General features: G+C 37.2%; 1 protein-coding gene across 4 annotated transcripts; it reads left to right on the top strand.

The window, feature by feature from the left end:
• The first annotated feature begins 702 nt into the window (after positions 1-702).
• Positions 703-20,492, top strand: st8sia5 (ST8 alpha-N-acetyl-neuraminide alpha-2,8-sialyltransferase 5). Of its 4 annotated transcripts, none has more exons than XM_059357550.1 (9): positions 703-1,468; positions 7,675-7,782; positions 8,136-8,225; positions 11,143-11,235; positions 14,367-14,453; positions 16,344-16,488; positions 16,582-16,694; positions 17,527-17,619; positions 18,227-20,492. In XM_059357550.1, exons 1-9 carry the CDS (start codon positions 1,323-1,325, stop codon positions 18,687-18,689), a joined length of 1,338 nt encoding a protein of 445 aa, XP_059213533.1. In that variant the 5' UTR covers positions 703-1,322; the 3' UTR covers positions 18,690-20,492. The 4 variants fall into 4 exon arrangements, with proteins under 4 accessions (XP_059213533.1, XP_059213532.1, XP_059213536.1 ...); XM_059357549.1 differs by having other exon boundaries at positions 14,295-14,453; XM_059357553.1 differs by lacking the exon at positions 8,136-8,225.
• Positions 20,493-21,526: the final 1,034 nt, after the last annotated feature.

The raw sequence follows: 21,526 nt of genomic DNA, 5'->3' as shown, positions 1-21,526 counted from the left end.
AAGAAATGTCTGCTTTTAAAAAATCCAAAATAACAACTTGGTAAGCAGTTTACTTAGGATATCATGATGTGTTTTCCTTTAGTTAGTGAGTTTCAATTCTTATGACCTCTGACCGCAATTCTGACAATTTCGGTATCAACATTTTTGTATCTAGGCTAATGAATGTGATAATTTTGTCTCACGCTGACATGAACCATAATGGGGGAAAAAACACAATCAACAATGGTTTAGGATGACAAACTGCAGACTAAACTGGTTCATTGGTTAATTCCAATTCTATCAAAAATATTGGGTAGAATTTTATAAGAAGGGTTTTATTGTGGACTAAGATGTTGCATCTTAATTATTTATTATCTGGTGTGATGATACCTGGCTTTATTGCATGAATATATACTGTATTGTATAATCTATTTTTTGAAAATAGAAAAAATAAGCCCCAAACAGATTTCCTTATGGGACAATGAACTATCTATTTATAAATCTATACACTATCTATATATCAGCTCTGTAGAATTTGTAATAAAATATACCTGCAGATGATGTAATCTACAGTTTAGAGGCAGGCTCTGATGATTCTACCAGTCTATAAGGAAGTCAGGTGACTCAGATGAATTTTTAGCCTATATTTCCAGAGCACAGGTGCATCCTCGTAAAGGAGACGGTGACCTTGGGCTTTGGCAGAGTGAGGAGCAGCTGAATGAAACGCGCCCCCGGCTGGCTGAGAAAAGGCGCATCATCCTGCTGCTTTTACATTGCAGTCACGCAGCTTTGCTCAGATTTGAGGTGATGCATGGACGATATGTGTGTGTGTGTGTGTGTTTTTACGCTGCCGCAGCTCGCATCAGTAATCTAAAGACAGAGGGGATCAAACCCGCATTTCGCATCGACGCTTTTGCTTTATCTGATTTATCATTTTTTTGGAATAACCTTGTGAGCGCGTCATTTTTTGGATAATCTGCAGTGCTTTGCATCCGAGCGAGCAGCTGCATCTCGAGTATTAACGCACGATATCCGACATAACATTTTCCTGCAGGATCTTTCATGTTTTTACACGCGTCCGTTTGCAAAATATATAAAAAATATAATAATTTTTGGCAGGAGGCGTGGACACAGGGCCGTGAATGATTTGAGGTCTCAGCTGGTGACACATTGCGATGCTCATCGCCCAAAAGCAATGATGATGATGCTGCAGTACGAGAGCAGTAAAATAGCCTAGAAAAGGTGATGGACTATGTCCTGTCCGGCGGGCACACGACCCCTGCGATCCTGGTCCTGAATGCAGCGCAGAGAGACACCTAACCGGGTGTCACCGTCAGCCCTGGATGCTGCGCCGAAGGATGGGGTATGTCGACCCCTCGTCGGGTAAAGATATACTCGGCAACAGATCTCTTTGCTTTATATTTATTTGCGCATTTGGACTCGTCACACTATTGCAACAGATTCTCTATGGAAAAAACTACATTAAGAGGTAAGGGTCGATTATTTTTGTTTAATAATAGGTGTTCAGAGTGCAGGCCTTGCTGTAAGGATAATGTTGTTGTATTTTTTTTAATTAAGAAAAGCATGCATTCATATTAGTTTTGTGTGAGATTTATTGCTCAGTTAATGCCTGAATTGTGAATAATAAATAAAATAATAAATTGCTCAGTATAAATGGGAGTAGTCTGGATGCACTACATGTGGGGACGCATGGGGGAAAACAAGCTTTCATGGCTGAAAAGAACAATAGCAATTAACCATCCATCTTTTTTCCCAGTGACATAGAAACTATTTCCATTGGATTTATTTTTTTCGATATTTTCCGAAAACGAAGCATCACATTCATACCATACACAGTGCTCCAGCTGTGTATGGTAATGTTTTCCCTTTCTTTTTTTTTTCTTTTTTTTTCTTTACTCCAGAGATGTTTATTTGATTTTCAGCCTTCTTGACTGGTCGTAGCCTACATCTTACAGCAGAGGCATCAGATTATCAGAATGCAACTGAAAGCTATGGAGCTGATGATGATGATGATTACAACATGATGAGAAAGATGATGTGTATTTCTTATCGGTCCCTGATAAATAAGTAATTTTTCCCAGGCTGCACACACAGCCTATGCAGAGCCATGTTTTATAAGACCTCTGCAACATATTTGTCTCCCTCATATGGGTTCTTGAGCTGGTTGGAAGTCCACTTTTGCACTCATCTAACCCCATTTTATACCAGTTTTATCCACTAACCCTGCTAGCCCTTTTTTTTTACATTCTGAGACAAATTTCAGTGTGAGACGAGCAGATGCTGAGAAGCTGGGATGTTTTATCCTTAGGTGGTAAAAAAAAAATCTCACAAAAAACCCCAATACAATCTCACTCCAAACTAAAAGGAACAATCTGAAAATATTATCCCCACCTCCAGATATTTTACACAAAGCACATATATGTTAACTTCAAAGTAAACATACATGTGCTGCAATCTGAAAGCTCCTCACAGCTAACCCCTCCCCTGCCACCCTGCTGGGCTGGTCTGATGATACTCAATGTGGATTCATGGCATCCCGACCTCTGCGGCGAGATGCATGAATTCAGACCAGGCACACACACACACACATACACACACATACACACACGCATACACTTTTCCTCGCCTGTGCCCCTCTTTTAGGAGAGAGGGGGGAACAAGCCACACAGCAGAAACCAGTGGGCTCATGCAGCGGCAGCCATTTTGCTACAGTCTGTCTGCACACACACCTCAGTGAAAGTGGGGGAGAGAGAGAGAGAAAGGAGACGGGAGTGATGAAATGACTGTGTTTGCATGTGTGTGTGCGGGGGTGATGCAGAAAAAGAGGGGGAAGACGTCATCTTATGACATCTCTCCAAGCGTAAACAAGCAGAAGTCGTTGTCCACATGGGTTTGGCCACACCCAGAGAACATGCTGGCAGAGGATTTCTGTTGTGTCTCTCAGAATAAAACATCTCTATAAAATAACCAGAGGGTTCTAGGCTTAAACATCAGCAGAGGAGACAGTCTAGATAGTGAGGAAGCTAAGGGAGTAACAGTTTCATCAATCTTACACCAACTCACTTTGTGAAAACGTCCATCCTTGTAACAGAAATTCTTATTTTAACCCAAGCCATGATCTTTTCCTAAACCTGAGCAAGTGGTTTTGTTGCCTAAACCTCACCAAACTGCCATGGATGGATTACTGAACAGGCTTAATGAGCACTCGCCCAGGGCCCCCCTTCCACCTGGCCTTCACCTACAAAATGTCACTCGTAGAGACACAAACCAATCAGGCAGAGATGCAAAATGACCTCAAAGAAACATTTAAAAACTACACAGGGACACAAAAAGACTATAGAGACCAAAAATGATGAGATGCAAAACAGAAACCACAAAGAGACAAGATAAGGGGCCAAACAACTACAACAACATGAAAAAGGACTACCAAGAGACACAAACTGGCAACTAAAAGACACAATTTTATTACAAAGAAACAAAAAAAATGTAAAAACACAGTAAATAACCACAAAAAGACAAAAAACAACTACAAAGATATGTAAAATGACTACAAAGACACAAATTGACCAGAAGATGAAAAACGACTGCAAAGAGATGCAAAATAACTACTATAATAACTACAAAAAGGGGCAAATCACATAAATAATCAAAACATTTATAAAGTGACACAAAAAAAACAAAAACAAAACGAGGCTTGACAACTGTAAAGTGTGTCAAACTGCAAGCCTTTAACAACGTCAGGGCGGCTGTGTGGCCCGGGCATTACAGCCTGTATGATCGTACAGGTTGGAGGACTTGTTGTCCATTCTACATGACCAAAGGCCAAACGCTTCCTCCTCTAAATTCACCAGGACAGCCATTAACGTCAAGCTAAGTCATGAACATTGTTGGACTTTCCGTGGAGTCACATTATCGTGTCACATGAATCAGCTCGCTACCCGCCTTCACTCACATTAAGATGAAGCTTCAGAGAATGTACAATAGGATTATAAAATGGCAGAGTAGATTCAAAAGGGAGAGCTTATTAAAGAAGTGACACACTTCTGTAAATGAAGACTTATTAACTTTCAACTCTGTTTGACTTGAGGAGGGCTATCTCTAAAAATACTCTCAGCGAGAAAGAGTAGCACCAAGGGCCCCAGGCTGGAGTGAGATAGTTAGGAACCATTCAAAACGTAGATTATCTTTATTGTCAGATAATCAGTAGATCATTTATATCCATAAAACATCTGAAAAAACTTTTAAGAGGTCAAGGAAACATCTTTGAATTGCTAGTTTGTCTGATTAACTGTCCAAGAAACTCAATCAATGGTTATATCAAACAAAGAAAAGCAGAAAATTCTTTCTTTGGAAAGCTGAAACCACCAAATATTTGGCATTCTTGCTTGATAAATAACATAAAAACATTTGCACTTGACTGTTTATGAGCCCTTTTGATGGAGTATGTATCATGTTGTTCTATCTCCGCAATTCTGAGAGTTCTTTCTGTTTTGTTTCGAGCTGTACATGGATATATTGATTCTAGCGCATAGCAGCGCATGGAACCGCTCGTTCATAATTTATAAGACACACCGGTTTTTACAGGACCATTTACAGGAGTGGTTCCCTGTTAAAAGACAATGCTGCGAGAGAACAAGAAAGAGACAGAGAGGAGCTCGCATCTGTTTGAAAAAAACAAAACAAAAAACAGTGGTACATTTCCTGTTTTGATAAGGACAGTGAATTATCTATTGAGCGTATGGAGCCTGTGGTCGTTACAAGAAATACCCCTGGACATAATAAATGTACATCTGAGTAAATGTGCCAGGCCTACCCTTGAAACCAGCCAAGTCACAAAATCTAATAGTATAAAAGTCCTGCCCGCTCTCAATTCCCATTAACGATGCTCAAGGGCAGAATCAGAGCACATTAGTGCTGCAGAGCAACTTTGGGCTTGTTGTTTGTCTGATCTAATGCTTAGATTACTGTCTCAACTGTGTTCCATAATTGAGTCAATGGGAGATAAATGGACTCTTAATGTCTGAGCTGAAGACACTGGATTGATCTGAGTGGGTACACGTAAGATTGATGAGGGTTTTATTGGAAAATATCAATATTGCATTATGTGTTATTGATCAAGGCACACTTTAATGGACATAATGTTTTGGTGATGATTAAGATTAATAGTTTAAGTGACTAATTTATGATGGTTTGATGAGCGTTCCTGTGTAAAAGCTTCCTCTTAGGCACAAATATCTAAATCTCTGTTTATGGTTTTGTGTGTTCTCTTCTATTGACACAAACCAACTACAAAGAGATGCAAAACGACTACAAAAAGCTTCATAGTAAAAAAGATAAAACAACAAAAAAGAGACACAAAACAACTACAAGAGACACAAAACAATTACAAAGAGGTGCCAAACGACTACAAAAGATTCATAATTAAACAAAGACAATACAAGTACAAAGAGACACAAAACAGCCACAAGAGATGCAACTAACAAATAATGCAAAAATAAAAACAAAGAGATACAAAACAACTAGACACAAAACAACTACAAATAGGTGCCAAATGACTACAAAAAGATTCATAATCAAAAAAAGACAAAACAACTACAAAACAACTACAAAGAGACACAAAACAACTACAAAATAATGCAAAATAAAAACAAAGCAAACAAAAGGATGCAAAACAACTACAAAAGACACAAAACAACTACAAGAGAGGCAACTACAAAATAATGCAAAATAAATACAAATGGACACAAAACTACAAAGAGATGCAAAACAACTACAAAATTTTCAAAATAAAAAAAGGACACAAAACAACTACAAAAAGATGCAAAACAACCACAAAAACATGCAGAATAAAAAATGGACACAAAATAACTACAAAAAGATGCAAAACAACTACAAAAATATTAAAAATAAAAAAAGACAAAACAACTACAAGAGATACCACTACAAACACATGCCAAATAAAAACAAATGGACAGAATAAGTACAAAGAGTTGCAAAACAACTCAAAAGAGACAAGAAGGGTTACAAAAGACAACTTAATTATGAAGAAACAAAAAAAATATAAAGACACAGTAAATAACCACAAACAGACACAAAACAGCTACAAAGATATGTAAAATTATCACCAAAAGACAAATTGACCAGAAGGAGATGAAAAACAACGCTAATTTATGCTGGTTTGATGAGCTTTTCTGTATAAAAACTGTCCTCTTTTAAGCACAAATATCTCAATCTCTGTCTATGATTTTAGTGTGTTCTGTTCTGCAGCCAGTTTCAGAGTGTTATTGAGGTGTTGAAGAGGCACTAAGGGAGTCAGGATTGACATGAGTCCCCCGATGATGAATGCTCGATCACATAATTCACCCAGAAAGGCTCTTTGAGTTCAGTTTGCCTGCTGAATTTAGCGCAACACCCACAGAGCACTCTCAGAAATGAGTCACGCATGAATACTTGCATAATAATTAGTCAGTAATGGGAGAAGTTGAACACCCACGGATATTTAGATTTATGTAAATGAACACAAACTTAAGAACACCTAAACTTTAATATGATAAACAGATTTTTAAAGGATACAACAAATACCTTGAAACAAAAACCAAAAATGATCCCAGGTGTTTCAGAAGTCTAATAATGTTCCATAGACCTCCATAGTTGTACGAAAACAATTTAAAATACATAAATGAGACACACTGATGCACTCTGGGACGTTTTCCTTAATTACAATGATGTTTATTTTAAGCCCAGTCCCACAGCAGCTGTAGATACTGCAGAAGCCAACACACAGCTATTTATTTTATTCCTATAAATTCATTGTCAGCCAATTCTATAAATGATCATTTATAGAATTGGCTGACAATGTAATACATTGTTTGTATAATGTATCACAATGTTAAATATTATCGAATAAAGTTTTATGTTTGAGAAAGTTGCTCTCTGGGTACATTTACAGAGTGGTGAAAATTGGTGCACAGTCCACATAAAAAAGTTCTATTTTCATTCTAGCTCAAAAAATTACTATATCAGCTGCCATGTCAGTTCCCCCCTCTAAAATCTGTATTGGCATCGAATGGGCTCTAGTTACAACAATTTTAAAACGATATATTTATAGTTTTCATTCAAGCTTGGAAAATACTTGATGCTACATTTTTTTTTAGACACAGACAAGTTTGTGTTACAAATGCGGAAGAAATCACCTTTTAAAAGTAATATTTGGCTGAAAATGTGGTCTAAATTGCCCAAATCCTCTATTTACAAGTCTGTTGGCATCTCTTCTCTCTTAAGCAGTAATTTGACTTTAACGGCAACACTGGCAACGATCATTGTTCTTCCCTTAAATCACTGCGACTTGAACTAAAAGTCTAACACTCCTGCAGGCCAATATTGCAGAGTGTGAATGTCTGAATCACACCCAGGATTAGTGGCAACAGCCCAGCAGAGCATAAAAGAAACCATTCAAACCAGGATGTCATGAACCGAAAAGTCATTCTAACCATGTCTGGTGTCTGCTTTGACTTGTTTTTCTTGAGCCAAAAAGCTGGTCCCCCTTAATGTACAGTATATATGTGTGCGAGAGTGTAAATTTGTGAGTGAACACATGGGCGTGGTTGTATGTGTTTGACATCTGCACAGTAAGGACAATAAACCCCACAATAAACTTACCCATTTTCTTGCTAGTGCGCAACAGTTTAGCCGACTCAAAGGGGACGAGACAGGAAATTGGACCGGTCCCGTTAATTTCTCGGATGATGGATCTCTGAAGCCTGCCAGAAATGGAAGGAAAAGGTACCTTTCCAGCGTGACTGACTGCACAACACCTCTGAGAAAAGAGAGTGTGCGTGCGTGTGTGTGTGTGTGTGTGTGTGTGTGTGTGAGAGAGAGAGAGAGAGAGAGAGAAAGAGAGAGAGAGAGAGAGTGAAAGAGAGTTTCAAATACATCATATTGACGACCCAGCCCTGCATGTGTGGACTGGGCCACTGTAACGCACAGCTCAGATGCTTTTAGACAGAATACAAGCTGCAGCACATGGACACTTTTTTTTCTTTACTTGTTTTATTAAATCTGCAAGTTTAGGAAGTTGGCAGGGGTGGACTCCAACACATATTTAACTCTAACATAATCTGTCTGCATGTTGACAGATGTTTCCGTCAGACATTTCAGCCAGATTCACACATCACCTCCGTAATAGTCACACCCTGCCTAGCCGATATTAAGAAGAAGAAAAAAAGGTAGGCCAGTTTTAAGGCATTTTTTAAGTATTTTCACAGAAACCCAAGAATGCCTATTTCTTTTTCATTACTCTGAAAGGTATAAACTCTCATATTTTTTCAGTGGTGGTTGCACTTCAGATTTGCTCTTGCATGTTGTCTGATCCCGTCCACCTCGACCCCAGATCCCCATCCCCCCCTTCAGAAGCTGGTTGAACCACGGTCTCCTGTTAATGTACCGGCTTCTCCTCGTACGTCTGTGTCCCATCCAGCACCCATCTTCGAATGCCTTGTCCTGCTCAATCTGTGTCTCATGTGTTCTGCACAGCTCTGTGTGTATGCCATGTACATAGTGTGGACACTTCTCTCTGCTCCCCCTATCTCCCCTTCTCACATCTGCATTGTCTCTCTCTGCGACCTGGATTTACCCCCTTTTCCACTTTACTCTCCTATGATAAGACCAGATTTTTTTTCTCTCTCCCCAAAAAGCTCCAAATCCAAATTGCACTGATCAGCAGATGTTAGTATCTGTGATAAAAATGCTGGTTAGTCTTTCTCATTCTGGATTGGTTTTTGAACCAGCATTGTACAGTAAAACGTAAGAAGCCACATGAGATGAAATTCATCTCATAGAGTGAAGTCTTGCTTTTAGAACTGAACCGAGAACACTTGCAAAGGTTTCATCATCTTAGCTAAAACAAGCATGAATTCAAGCGTCAGATGTTTACTAGAAAACAGATGCTGCTCTCAGTAAAAAAAAACCCCTCAGAAATACACTGCATCATCAGGTGGATGTAGACAACCAGTTTCATTGCTCCTAATTTGTACGATCTCATCCAAGCATCTTGTTCCTTTTAATGCATCCCTCCATTGTATTGCTCGTTGTATTCTTTTATTATAATTATTATGAGTTGTTTTTTTGAAACTCGCCTCATTTACCAGGTAATATTCTGCAATATTATCCATCTTCCAAAACAACATGCTCCATCTTCTCTTTCTGATGTGACAAAACCAACATTCATTCTTACAAACACACATTGCAGTTGCTTGATTTACCTTTCCGTCAAGCATTATGCATGTATTATAATACTATTTCACAACATTTAACACCCAAGATTCCAAGACTAAAATGAGAATAAAAACAAGTAAAAAAGTAAAATTAGCTTCATGAATCAATATCTTTATTTATATAAAATACATTTATTTGTGGCCTTCTGCCAAAACCTAAAAGGAAAGTTATAGATCAGGGCTAAAGAGGGAAACCCATTGGCGGCGAGACAATTCACAAGTGGACTAAAATAATTTGGCTGATGTAAAAAACTTAATGTACATTAGTCACATTTTTTGCAATGTAACATGACTTATAACAATGTTGTATTTACATGCAAGCTGAAAACATTTCAATCGCCTTTTCCAGACTTTTACAGCCTTTTCAGTTACACAGTAATGGAAAAAATGATTAGACCACCCTTGTTTTCTCTAATTTCTTGTTCATTATAATGCCTGGTACAACTAAAGGTACATTTGTTTGGAGAAATATAATGATAACAACAAAAATAGCTCATAAAAGTTGAATTTAAGAGTGGTTGTCGGTTATTATCAAGAAAAAAACAAACTAAATTAAACTCCTGTGAGCTATTTTTGTTGTTATCATTATATTTGTCCTAACAAATGTACCTTTAGTTGTACCAGGCATTAAAATTAACAAGAAATTAGAGAAAAAACACAAGGGTGGTCTAAAAATTTTTTCACATGACTGTATTTTGAAGCACCTATTTTAGTTACATTGTAGTATTAGGTCAATCTTGGAGGATGGATTCTTCTGGGTGACCCCCGCTTATATTGTTTACAATCTGATTAGATACTTTAGACAAAAGAATGAACTCAAGGTTGAGTGATGACGTCCACAACCGGATTGTTTCTCTGCATATGAATGCAGAAAAATTGCACCCTTATTGCATGTAAATACAATGTTGTACTGCAAGAAATGAGGCATCAGTGCACAAATGGCAACTTATTGACACATTGACATTATTTTATAATCTTTTCAACTGTAGTTGCAAAAACATTTTGTCGACAAAAACACAGTCACACCACCATACCAAAGACGTTATTTTGTTTGGTTAATGTTGCCATTTCAATGTAATGATTGTTTCATATGTGTAAAATAGATCAATCAGAGTCTAGCTCAAGGTGAAAAATATTAAATCCTCTAAATCGTATTTACTATTGCCTCCTCCTCCTGTGTTTATGTGTTTCATAATAGTCTAAATGTCATGTTTATTTCATTAATGACATAGAATAGGTTTTACTTTAAAGCGGCTCATTATATAAATGTTTAAATATATTGTATTGCTTCACACAAAAGCAGAGACACTTTCATGCTCATATCCACCAGTGTCTACACTGTTATATCTATCTAACTCTGAATTATAACAAACTATGCACTGTAATCAACTCCTCTTCCCTTCCAGACTATTTCTCTCTTCTAAATTAATATACACCATATGTATTTAAACGTTTTTAATAACAGTATACCAGTATTAAACCATGCAAGTTCTCATCATAACCAGTAAAATAAATGAAAATATGAGAGGTATATTTTTCTTCAGGTAGTGTCTCACATTGGTTTAGACTAAGATGTAACAGAATCTGGTGCAAGTGTCCAGTAAACTGTATGTTACTCTCCTGCGACGCCTTAAATCAGTTGCATCACTGCTGTCATTTGTCATCCCACAAAGCCACACTGATATTCTAGTATTTTCATAGACATTTTGTAGTAATTGTAAGCTATTTTCCTTTATCGTGTCTTTTCAACACACTATTTTAAATATATTTATTGCATTTTATCCACACAGTTTCTTTTTAAATGTTAATTCTGTTGATTCTCTCTGTGCGGAGAGGTTTAGGCCGAGGATGACTGTGTTTATCCCTCCAGGTATCTGGAAAACTACGATGGCTCTTATGAATTCAACTCCACTGCATGCAGGGAGCTCAGGCAGGAGATTATGGACGTCAAAGTCTTGACAATGTGAGTGTTTATTGTGATAAAGCCCATACCTGCGTTGTACAACCTTATTAACAATAACATCTTTTTTTCCCTCAAGCTCTGATCAGGCAGGTAGGGAGAAAGCTCGCCAGCTGACTCATGATGATTAATATACTTAAGTTCTGAAATAACTTTAAGGTTTGAGGAAAAAAAATGTCTTCTTTATCCTAAATAACAACTTAAATATTGCCTGTGGGACGTTAGAAAGACTGTCTTATGACCCGTATTTACGTTTGTTGTTTGGCAGCGACCTCTAGTGACCGTAACGAGGAAGTCAGGTAACCTAGTATAAAGACTGACAATGTCCATTCGGGAAAGAGGTGGATGGATTGGTCATAAAACACAGGACTTTGATTCAGGAGGTTGTTGTTCATGAAACCAAAAGTCAACAGAGTTATTTTAACTTATGTATATAATTATTTCAGTACATAACCAGGTCACTTTGACAACTTATTTTAGCCCAAACTATAATCTTTTCCCAAGTCAAGTCAAGTCAAGTCAAAGTTTATTTATAGAGCACATTTAAAAAACAACCTCAGATGACCAAAGTGCTGTACAGTTATTACAATAGAATAAATCATACACAAATAGGTATAAATAAAAACAATGAAAACAATAAAATACTAAAAACAATAAAATAAAATAGACATTATCCAAGACATTATCAAGTAGTTTTGATTCCTAAACCTAACCAAGTAGTTGCTTTTTACAGTGTTAACCATGTGTTCAAAACTGCAATTGTTTCACGTTTAATAGAACTGTCATGTTGTTTTAGGAGTTATTGGCAAACAACATAACCTTTCAATCATCGAAAAAGAATGACAAATATTTTGTGTGTGTAAAGTGAAAACTGTGAAGTACTCTTTTAACGTGTTGACATTTTTTGAGTTCTTAATGAAGCCAAAGACTTTCTTCTAATGTTCAAAAAGGACGAGGACAACAATGCTTATAGCTCTTTGACACAACATCACTTTGAGTTAAATGCTACCATTAGAATGCTAACATGTTGCTTTGTGTCAGGTGTAGTGTTTACCATTTTATACCATGTTTACTGTTTTAGTTTAGCGAGTTAGCATGCTAAAATTAACTTATTAGGTAATTGCAAAATACAAAGTAGAGCCGAGGCTGATGGGAATGTCATTAGTTTTTCAGGTATCTGGTCAAGACAAAAAACACCTTTTGACCTGATGGTGGCACTAGATTAAAGTTATTACAATTTATCCTGAGGGGAGCATGAATGAATGAACCAAATGTCTCGTTATCCATCTAACAGTTGTTGAGACATTAAACTCAACACCACAAATGTCAACCTCAAGGTGGCACTAGAGGAAAAGTCAGGGGATCACAAAAGTCATTAGAATGGATCCTCTGGGGAGCAGGAATGTTTGCATGACATTTCATGGCTTTACATCCAGAAGATGCCAAGTTATTTCAGTTTAGATGTGGTGGACCAACTGTCTAGAGCCACGCTGTAGGAGACATAAGTGTTTAAATATATAATTGGCAGTATTGATTATCATGTATACTTTGAACCCCAGTTAGTAAAAATTGAGTGCTAGTTTCCAGATGATGTATGGTGATCACAGAGAGAGCAAACATTCAGCTCACAAATATTTAACCCTTTTTTAAGGCAAAGAACCATATTTGGTAACTTGAGGTCATAGAACCACATGGATTTCTACATCACAGATAGTGACACTGAGGCATCTGACCAATCAGTAAATCATACAAGATTCAAGTTTTCCTTTATTGTCATTGAATTAAAAAAGTATACAACTAAATTTATGTGTGCTTCTCATATATAAGGTGCTTTAAAAAAGACATTCAGACATTCCGCATATGTAATAAATATCTAAAAAGATAATAAAGATAAAGTGGTGATGGATGCAAATGATGTGTTATTGTCCATTTAGGGTTGCTGTGGGAAAGAGACTAATAATAATAATAATAATAATAATGACTCAATTGACCTCGATTTGCAATATAAAAATGAAACATTTTGCTGTTTTTCACAGAAAATTCCCAAAATATACAAAAAAGCAGTGGTTTAAAGAGTATTCAGATCCTTGACTTAAGTTAAAGTAGTAATACCACACTGTGAAATTACTCCACTACAAGTAAAATAACAAAAGTATCAGCATGAAAAGTACTTGTTATGAAGAAGGGATCCACTCATATTGTAATATATATTCAAAATATATTATTAGACTACTTGTATTGATGCATTTATGTAAGCAGCATTTTAATTTTATATAGACAGGGCTCACTTTAACTACTTAATATACTTTTATGATGTTTAATCACTTAAATGTATCATGTTTTTTTATATTGAATCTTGAACTGAAAAGTAACTGAGGCTGTCAGCTTAATGTAGTAGAGTAAAAAGTACAAAATTTGCCTCAAAATGTAGTGGAGTAGAAGTTTAAAGTTACATAAAATGTAAATACTGAAGTAAAGTACAAGGAGCTCAACATTGTACTTAAGTACAGTGCTTGAGTATATTGCTTACTGCAAAAAAAACAAACAGCACCACTTATTGGCAACATTTTTCAGCTGAAAGTTGTTGCGCTCATCTTTTATTGTCAGTTTAACCACAACACACACATTATCATGTTATGGATGTGATAATTGACACTCCCCAATAAGTCAGTCCGAGCAGCACATTTCCACTTGTATGAATGTGAACATTGTCCGTTGACCTTTTGTGTGTGCCCCTCAGGCTGCCAAATTGTAATGTCAAGCACATTCTGGGCGCTTGATGAAGGGCCGTGAGGCAGAGAACCGCTGCTGTCACTGAGCCAGAGTAATGGTGCCACCCTGCCTCCCAGAGCAAATCACATCTCCCAATCATCTCAAAGGAAATGTCAGTTCAAGGGCAGCTATTTTAGACACTCGCTCGATGGAGCCGCTGTCTTTGTAGTAAGAAGTCGAGATCCTGTGGCGTCAGCGGAGCCATCACAGCGTAACCACTGCAATTCTCTGCCCATTCGTTGTCTATTAGAGTGGTTTTTTGATGCTTCTTCAATTTGCTACCCCTGTAGAAACATTAATCGGAAAGTACATGGCCATGGGTATCCTTCCTCATTCCACAAGTCTCTCTGCCTGTCTGCCAGGGTGAAAACCTCAGACCTGTTTGAGAGATGGCGAAACCTGCAGGTGTGTAGGTGGGAGCAGAACAAAGAGGAGACGAGCAACTTCAAGTAAGCATTACTCAGCAGACGAAGTGTTCCTCTGGGTGTCTGGGTTGTTGTTTTTCTAAGTCCTTGTGAAACAAAAGATGCATTTTCCCATTTTTAATCCTGTATCCCTGTGTTAATTGTCAATTTATCTTTTAATATGGGCCAAAATATACGATAAAAAAATCAATATCAGTATTTTTATATAAACATCCCTTCTCTTCCTCTATTCAATTACATTATATTTATAAAGCCCAAAATCACAAATCACCTCTTATCTGTGTGTGCTTGTCTGGTTCCTTAATGCATTTGAACAGCTTCCTCACTTGAACAGGATCAAAATCTTCTTTTTCATCTTCCCGAAAGTTATAAACTGGATTTCCCTAAAAAAAAAAACAATAAAAAAGAATACACTTCTATGTCATATGTCAGATAATTCAATCTAAATGAATCATGGAATTATATGTTGCTTTTCATCCATTTTAAACTATCATTTTAAATCACATTTATCAAAGTAATATATTTATTTAATGTGTATTTATAAGTAACTAACATTAAATTATTCAATGACTATTCTGGTAGAAAATAATCCCCTTTTTAAAGTGACTAATTTGATGCAGCTTTACAAATTAGAAATACAATTAAATGTATTGATTCCTTAATTTAATTAATTTAGCCTCACAGACTAAAATGAAATGAACAAACTGTTCAACCATTGGCTATAGAATGAATAAAATTTGCCAAATCAATATCAGGTCTTTTTACGAGTTTGGCCGTGCTGCAGTGACGTGAAGCTGGTTAGAAATTGGCAAAATTTCTTGTGTGGAGCCAACACTGCAGCTCCAAATCGTACTAAACTTTAAGTGCGCCCTCTTTTTATCGATCCAATCAATTGTGAAGGATTTGAATCATTGTAACTGTAAATACCTCATAGTACAGAAGCTGAAGATGCTCTCACGTCTGTTTCACATGGACTTTAAATCTTGTACATAATTTCGTTACCCCCGGGGTTTGTACTCTGCACATTTCTCTTCTTTTCATTGTGTCTGTGCATTAAAGCCGTGTTCTCACTGGGGTCCTGTTCAGCTGAAAAGACACAAGAGCTGTTCACAAACCTGATTTTGAAATAAGTATACAATTCAGAAGGCCCCCACATCATTTTTGTTTAAAGTCTCAGAGACTCCAGCTGTAAAACTGGATTTACATACTCTTCATATCTGTAATTAGTGTTTATGTAGGTGTTTAGTCTATTTAGATTTATGTTAATAGAGTTCTCTAACAGGAACAATGACATACAGTCAGTACCGTCATTAAGTATATTCCTTCATCTGCAAATTACTTTTTGATCAACAAAAATAAGCTATATTTGTTCACGCATAGAACTGTAACAAACTGTAATAAACATGAAATGCTTACTTTACTTACAATGCTTCGTGGTCATTTCTATATTATTTAACCTTGATTAAATTTGAAAGCCCATTTTGTAGCAAAAGTTTTTTTTTTTTAATAGGTATTCTTTGTTTTTTTTAATGTATTTTATTTCTTAATTGACCATGAATCCTCTAAGATCACAACTTTATCATCCATTTTTTTCTTCAGAGTTAAAAAGTTAAAATTAATTAAAAGACAACTAAGGGATGGTTCACTACTTCAATACTTATATAACATATTGGGTTTAATAAGATCGGAAGAAAAATAAAACAAATATTAAAAGCATAAAAAATAAAATTAAAAAAAAGGTTGATTTTACAATGATTATTTTTACACAGCAGGGTCCATGGGACCCCAAACAATGAGGAGGTAAAGCAAATATCAACACAACACAATGGTTAAGTTAGTTCTGGTCTTGATTCTAATGTGAAAGTCTTTTTCTGAAAACTAACCCCCCGTCTTTTCTCTGGTGTCCTCCTGAAGGATGTCTCTGTCCCGCTGCTGTAATGCTCCTTCCTTTCTGTTCACCACCAAGAGGAACACTCCAGCAGGGACCAAGCTGAGGTACGAGGTGGACACCAGTGGTATTCTTCCCATCACCACTGAAGTCTTCAAGATGTTCCCAGATGTAAGTCTGTGCTACTAAACCTGGTGATGAGATCTATTTGATGTGCACAATGTTGCCTGTCTGCATTTAACAAAACGTGTCTGTCTCATCCAGGATATGCCGTATTCCAAATCACAGTACAAGAAATGTGCTGTTATTGGAAATGGCGGCATCATCAAGAACACCAAATGTGGGAAGGAAATTGACTCGGCAGATTTTGTGTTTAGGTATAACGGATACAACGCTTCATTGTTTATGATTGTTGTCTTTGAATACAAAACTTGGACTTGGGAACAATGCTAACAGAGCTTGCAATCACTCAAAAAGACATAAGATTGGGCTTGAACTTTTGCCAGTCTTGTTAAACTTCTCTTGTCTGTGGTTGGGCAGAATTTTATCTGTGAATAGGGAACACCTAAATTGGCACCAAAGAAGTCAATCAGGAGCTGATCCCAGCTGACATTGGGCGAGAGGCGGGGTACACCTTGGGCAGGTCGCCAGACTATCACGGGGCAGACGCATGGAGACAGACAACCATTCACTCCTACGGGCAATTTAGAGTCACCAGTTAAACCTAAGGTGCATGTTTTTGAGCTGTGGGAAGAAGAGCCACAAGCTGGATTGGACCCTCTTGCTGCTCCTGTAGCCACTGGGGATGATCAGCTAACAAAAAATTGTAGTCTGATGGTTCCATCAGCTGTAGTTGGTTAGCTAATGAGTTCATAATGTTAGCTTGAGTTCAATTAAAAACAGGTGGATGCCAGCTCCCGACCACAGGAGCGACACATTAAAAGGTTAGGTTCGTGTAGAACAGGGTGGGACATGTGTAGGCCATCCTAGTGACTCACTCAGTGAATACATTGTAGCAATTAACCTGTCTTGCCTAGTTAAGGGTGCTAGGCTATTATTGGCCAATTGCTTTTGAGGAGAGGGGTTTAGCAAACAGTCGTATTTATTGTAGAATCATAACTATTATATGACTAATTGTGCAGCTCACCAGCCTTTCTAATTTGTTTCAGGTTTAATCAAACACGTTCAGCTGACTTTCTTTTCTTGCAGGTGCAACATCCCACCCATCAACGAGAAGTACTCAGCTGATGTCGGCACTAAGACAGATCTGGTGACAATCAATCCGAGCATTATTACTGAGAGGTACTGCAAATATGGCTCTGAGCGAAGAATCAGCCCCTCCTTTCTCCTTTTGGTCTCCTTTTTGCATCTCATGTTTTACTTCTATTCTTACTATTGAACATGTATTTGTTTTTGTTGTTTTGTGCTACCTCCCTTTGGTTAAATTTTACAGAATTTTTTTTCAGAAATGTTCGAAAAAAGTATAAAAAACAAAATTTAAAAAATGATATTTTGAATAGTCCTAATTTCACAGTTCATGAAACCTATGTAATTAACTCAATTAATACACTAGCAAAATATTATACCCATAAAATATTATACCCATAAAATGATTTGGCTCCAAAAAATTGCCCTACTTTAAAATGTTTAAAGATACTGATTTAAAAATGTATTTTAATATCACTGAAAACCTTAAACTCAATAATTGTAAATTGACAAAAACATTAAAATTACGATTATTTTTTCAAATTTATTCCAACCCCTTAGCAGACCAATTTTATTTATATTTTATTTAAGTGACATTGTGTTGTTGATATATATGTAGCAGTAATCATAATCATGTTTGTAATACCGATAATTGACAATTTAAAAAAAAAAAAGAAAAAATAATGTTTTTCTTCCTCTGCAGGTTTCAGAAGCTGGAGAAATGGCGGCGACCGTTTTACGAGGTCCTCCAGAATTACGAGAACTCCTCGGTGGTGCTTCCCGCCTTCTACAACACCCGCAACACCGACGTATCATTCAGAGTCAAGTACATGCTGGATGACTTCGACTCCCAGAGGGGCGTGTTCTTCTTCCACCCGCAGTACCTGCTCAATGTGCAGCGTTTCTGGGCGGTGCAGGGCGTTCGGGCCAAGCGGGTCAGCAGCGGCCTCATGCTCGTGACCGCCGCCTTGGAGATGTGTGAGGAAGTGCACCTCTACGGTTTCTGGGCGTTTCCCATGAACCCCGCCGGCATCTTCATCACCCACCACTACTACGACAACGTCAAGCCGCGGCCGGGCTTCCACGCCATGCCGCATGAAATTTTCAACTTCATTCACATGCACACTCGCGGGATCATCAATGTACACACAGGGCCGTGCACGTGATCCATCACTGCGTTACTGTGGTTTAGTTAGTTTGTTTTAAGTGAGGTTGTGTTTTATTTCAGACTATTTTCTCCCTGTTTAAAAAGAGAGTTGGCCTTCAGAGCGTCTTTGCTCTCTCTTATTCCACGACACAGTGAAAGTTGCTTGCTTTAATTGCCAACATCCTCCTTTCGGTGTGCAACTTAAGTTGTTTACTTAGTCAATCAAATCACTACGGTTATCTCCGACTCTAATCATAGGGTGCTTGTTTTTAATGTGAAAAGTGGTCTTCATAGTGATGTTGTTTCTGTGAAGTTTTTCTAGTGGCTCCGCTGGTGTTTTCTACTCAACGTTGCACAGATATTTACGCTGAAATGGGCCGCAGTGGGTGTCTTTGTGCCCCCTCATTCCCTCTGTCTTCTCTCTTTATCTTGGACACTCTGTGGGCGTGGCAGCTTTTAATGTTTGTGTAAAACAAAATCTTGATATTAAGCTATTATTTGAAAAAAAAAAATAAGAAAAAAAAATAGAGAAATTGTAACATCCAGTTGTCTACTTTTGTAATCTACTTCTGATTCACCAGATTCACTTGGTGAATATTTGAAAAACACTCTTGAATAGGCCTGTTTTCTGTGGCCTGCATCTAAAATATCCTCTGATTTCTGGTATTAAAAAAGCGTGTATGAAAAGAGGCGATTTTTTTTTCTTCCCCTCCTCTTGTTTTTTTTGGACAAAAGCCAGGCAAATATTTTGAAATGACACCACCTGAGTAAACTTTCAAGGCTGTCCAATTTGTAAAGAAACACAGTGCTAAAAAGTACTGTTTAGCGACCCAGCCTCTCTTTGTCATTCATGTCTTAAACCATGCTGCCTTATGAGATACCCAACCCCTCTATATGATATGCAATGCACCCATGTGTTTTGCTTATCTAAAAATACATTAACATCAAACTAAATCTTAGTTGCTCTATTGAATCGAAGGACACTTAAGACTCTCTGAGGTGTAGAAATTCATGTGCGGTTCTTCTATTCCACTGGAATTAGCAAAGTCTTTCCTCCCTGTAAACTCCATTCATAATCATGTAACGCTCTGCATGACTTTACTCTATACTTGGCTTTGTGTGTGCCTGCTTCAATGATCACTGAAATATGTTTACACTTAAAGCCTCCAACTGGAGCTCACAGTGCTTTTGGAGATATATACACGAAACCTTTTCACAGAAAGATGAATGGCTTCGTTGAATTGTATAATACTGGATGCGGCTCTTGTTGATTGAAGATGCACGAATGCAGATGGTTGCTGCCCTTTTGTGAAGTGCTACGACACTTTTAATACTACTGTAATGATTCACCTTCCCCTTTGAACTGTGAACATTCAGTTTGCAAGTGTTGTGCATTCAAGCACTGGAATTATCTGTAGGTTTTTACTGTTCATTTTGTTGTACACTGCAAAAGGTTTTAAGAGACTGTAAAATAATATGTTGTCACTCTTCTGTTCATGCTCTGCTGTGCACTTCATTCCTTCTTTTTTATTTAAATGGCATCATTGCATATACGTTTATGTTGTTTCTTTTATCATTTATACAGACTCTTTTTGTGTTTATACATAAGAGATATGAGTTCAAATGTGAACACCAAAAATATTTTTGGCTTGACCACTAAATTGTTGCACAGACACAACAAAGAATCAAGAATGGGAAAGGAAGGGAACCTGTCTGTGTAGTGAATGGAGGTAATATATAACACAGTGCTTCTTAACTGACTGATCATTCTTTATAATGGTATTGTGTTTGTAAATAAACTTGTTTGGATTTTCTCACTTAAGTTTATGAATTATTTTTATTATTGTGTGTGTGTGTGTGTGTGTGTGTGTGTGTGTGTGTGTGTGTGTGTGTGTGTGTGTGTGTGTGTGTGCATTAGTTTGAATGGAGATTGCATTGGAGCACACTGCAGTGGGTTTGTTGGAGCCACAGAGGACATAAGATGCTAATTAAACCGTCTCATTTCAGACCAGTTAACCTTTGGTTTGCCTCTTCCAATTAACTCTTTAAGGAAAGCTGCTGTCGACACCTCAATTATTAAGCAGAGGCCGGTGTCAGTGTTCTCTCACTGACTGACTCAGCAAAGGATGACAGGGAATATGGCAGATCATATTTGAGTTGCATTATATATTGAGCTCCCTGATTCCTACTCTGTCTACAAACACAAGAAAAATGAATGACTCCAGTTAGAATTAAGATTTAAGACAAATTTCATATGTGTTTTTAGAATGCAATTTCATTGTCCCTTCAAGACTGGAATCATCTTTGGCCTTTCCAGATACAATAAAAACATCACATTACATCAGTACAGCAAATCTGACCACATACGAACAATTGTACAGCAATTCATAAAACTTTTTTTTTTCACAGATGGGTAAAAAAAAGTGTAAGTGATGTTGGTAGGCACTTTGAATTGTCTTGTTTTTTGAAATGTGCCTTATAAATAAACTTGCCTGGTCTGGCCTTGCCTAAAACACTTCAACTGTAATCATATGGTGTTGTCAGCACATACTTTGTTTGATCCACTTTGAATATTTCAACATTTCAGAACAGTTAAGTACAACTGTAACTGACCAATTGTATCAAGGAAACACTGAGTCCAATAGTCACTAAGTCTAATCATTGATAAACTATAGACTTCTTATAGATTACTTAAAACCATTGATGAGGCCCTCAAAGAAAATAAAATCATTCTTTAATCTTAATTTTCTGTTGAAATTATTATGTCGAGATAACTTCTGCTTTATGCCGTGTGGGCTCCCGTGTGGTGCATGCATATTTTGACAGGCAGGCACAACTCATCATAACACCTTCACG

The sequence above is a fragment of the Centropristis striata genome, chromosome 19 (assembly GCF_030273125.1).
Source record: "Centropristis striata isolate RG_2023a ecotype Rhode Island chromosome 19, C.striata_1.0, whole genome shotgun sequence".
Lineage (NCBI taxonomy): Eukaryota > Metazoa > Chordata > Actinopteri > Perciformes > Serranidae > Centropristis > Centropristis striata.
Note: the sequence above shows the minus strand (reverse complement) of the source record. Positions and strands in the feature narration are given on the sequence as shown.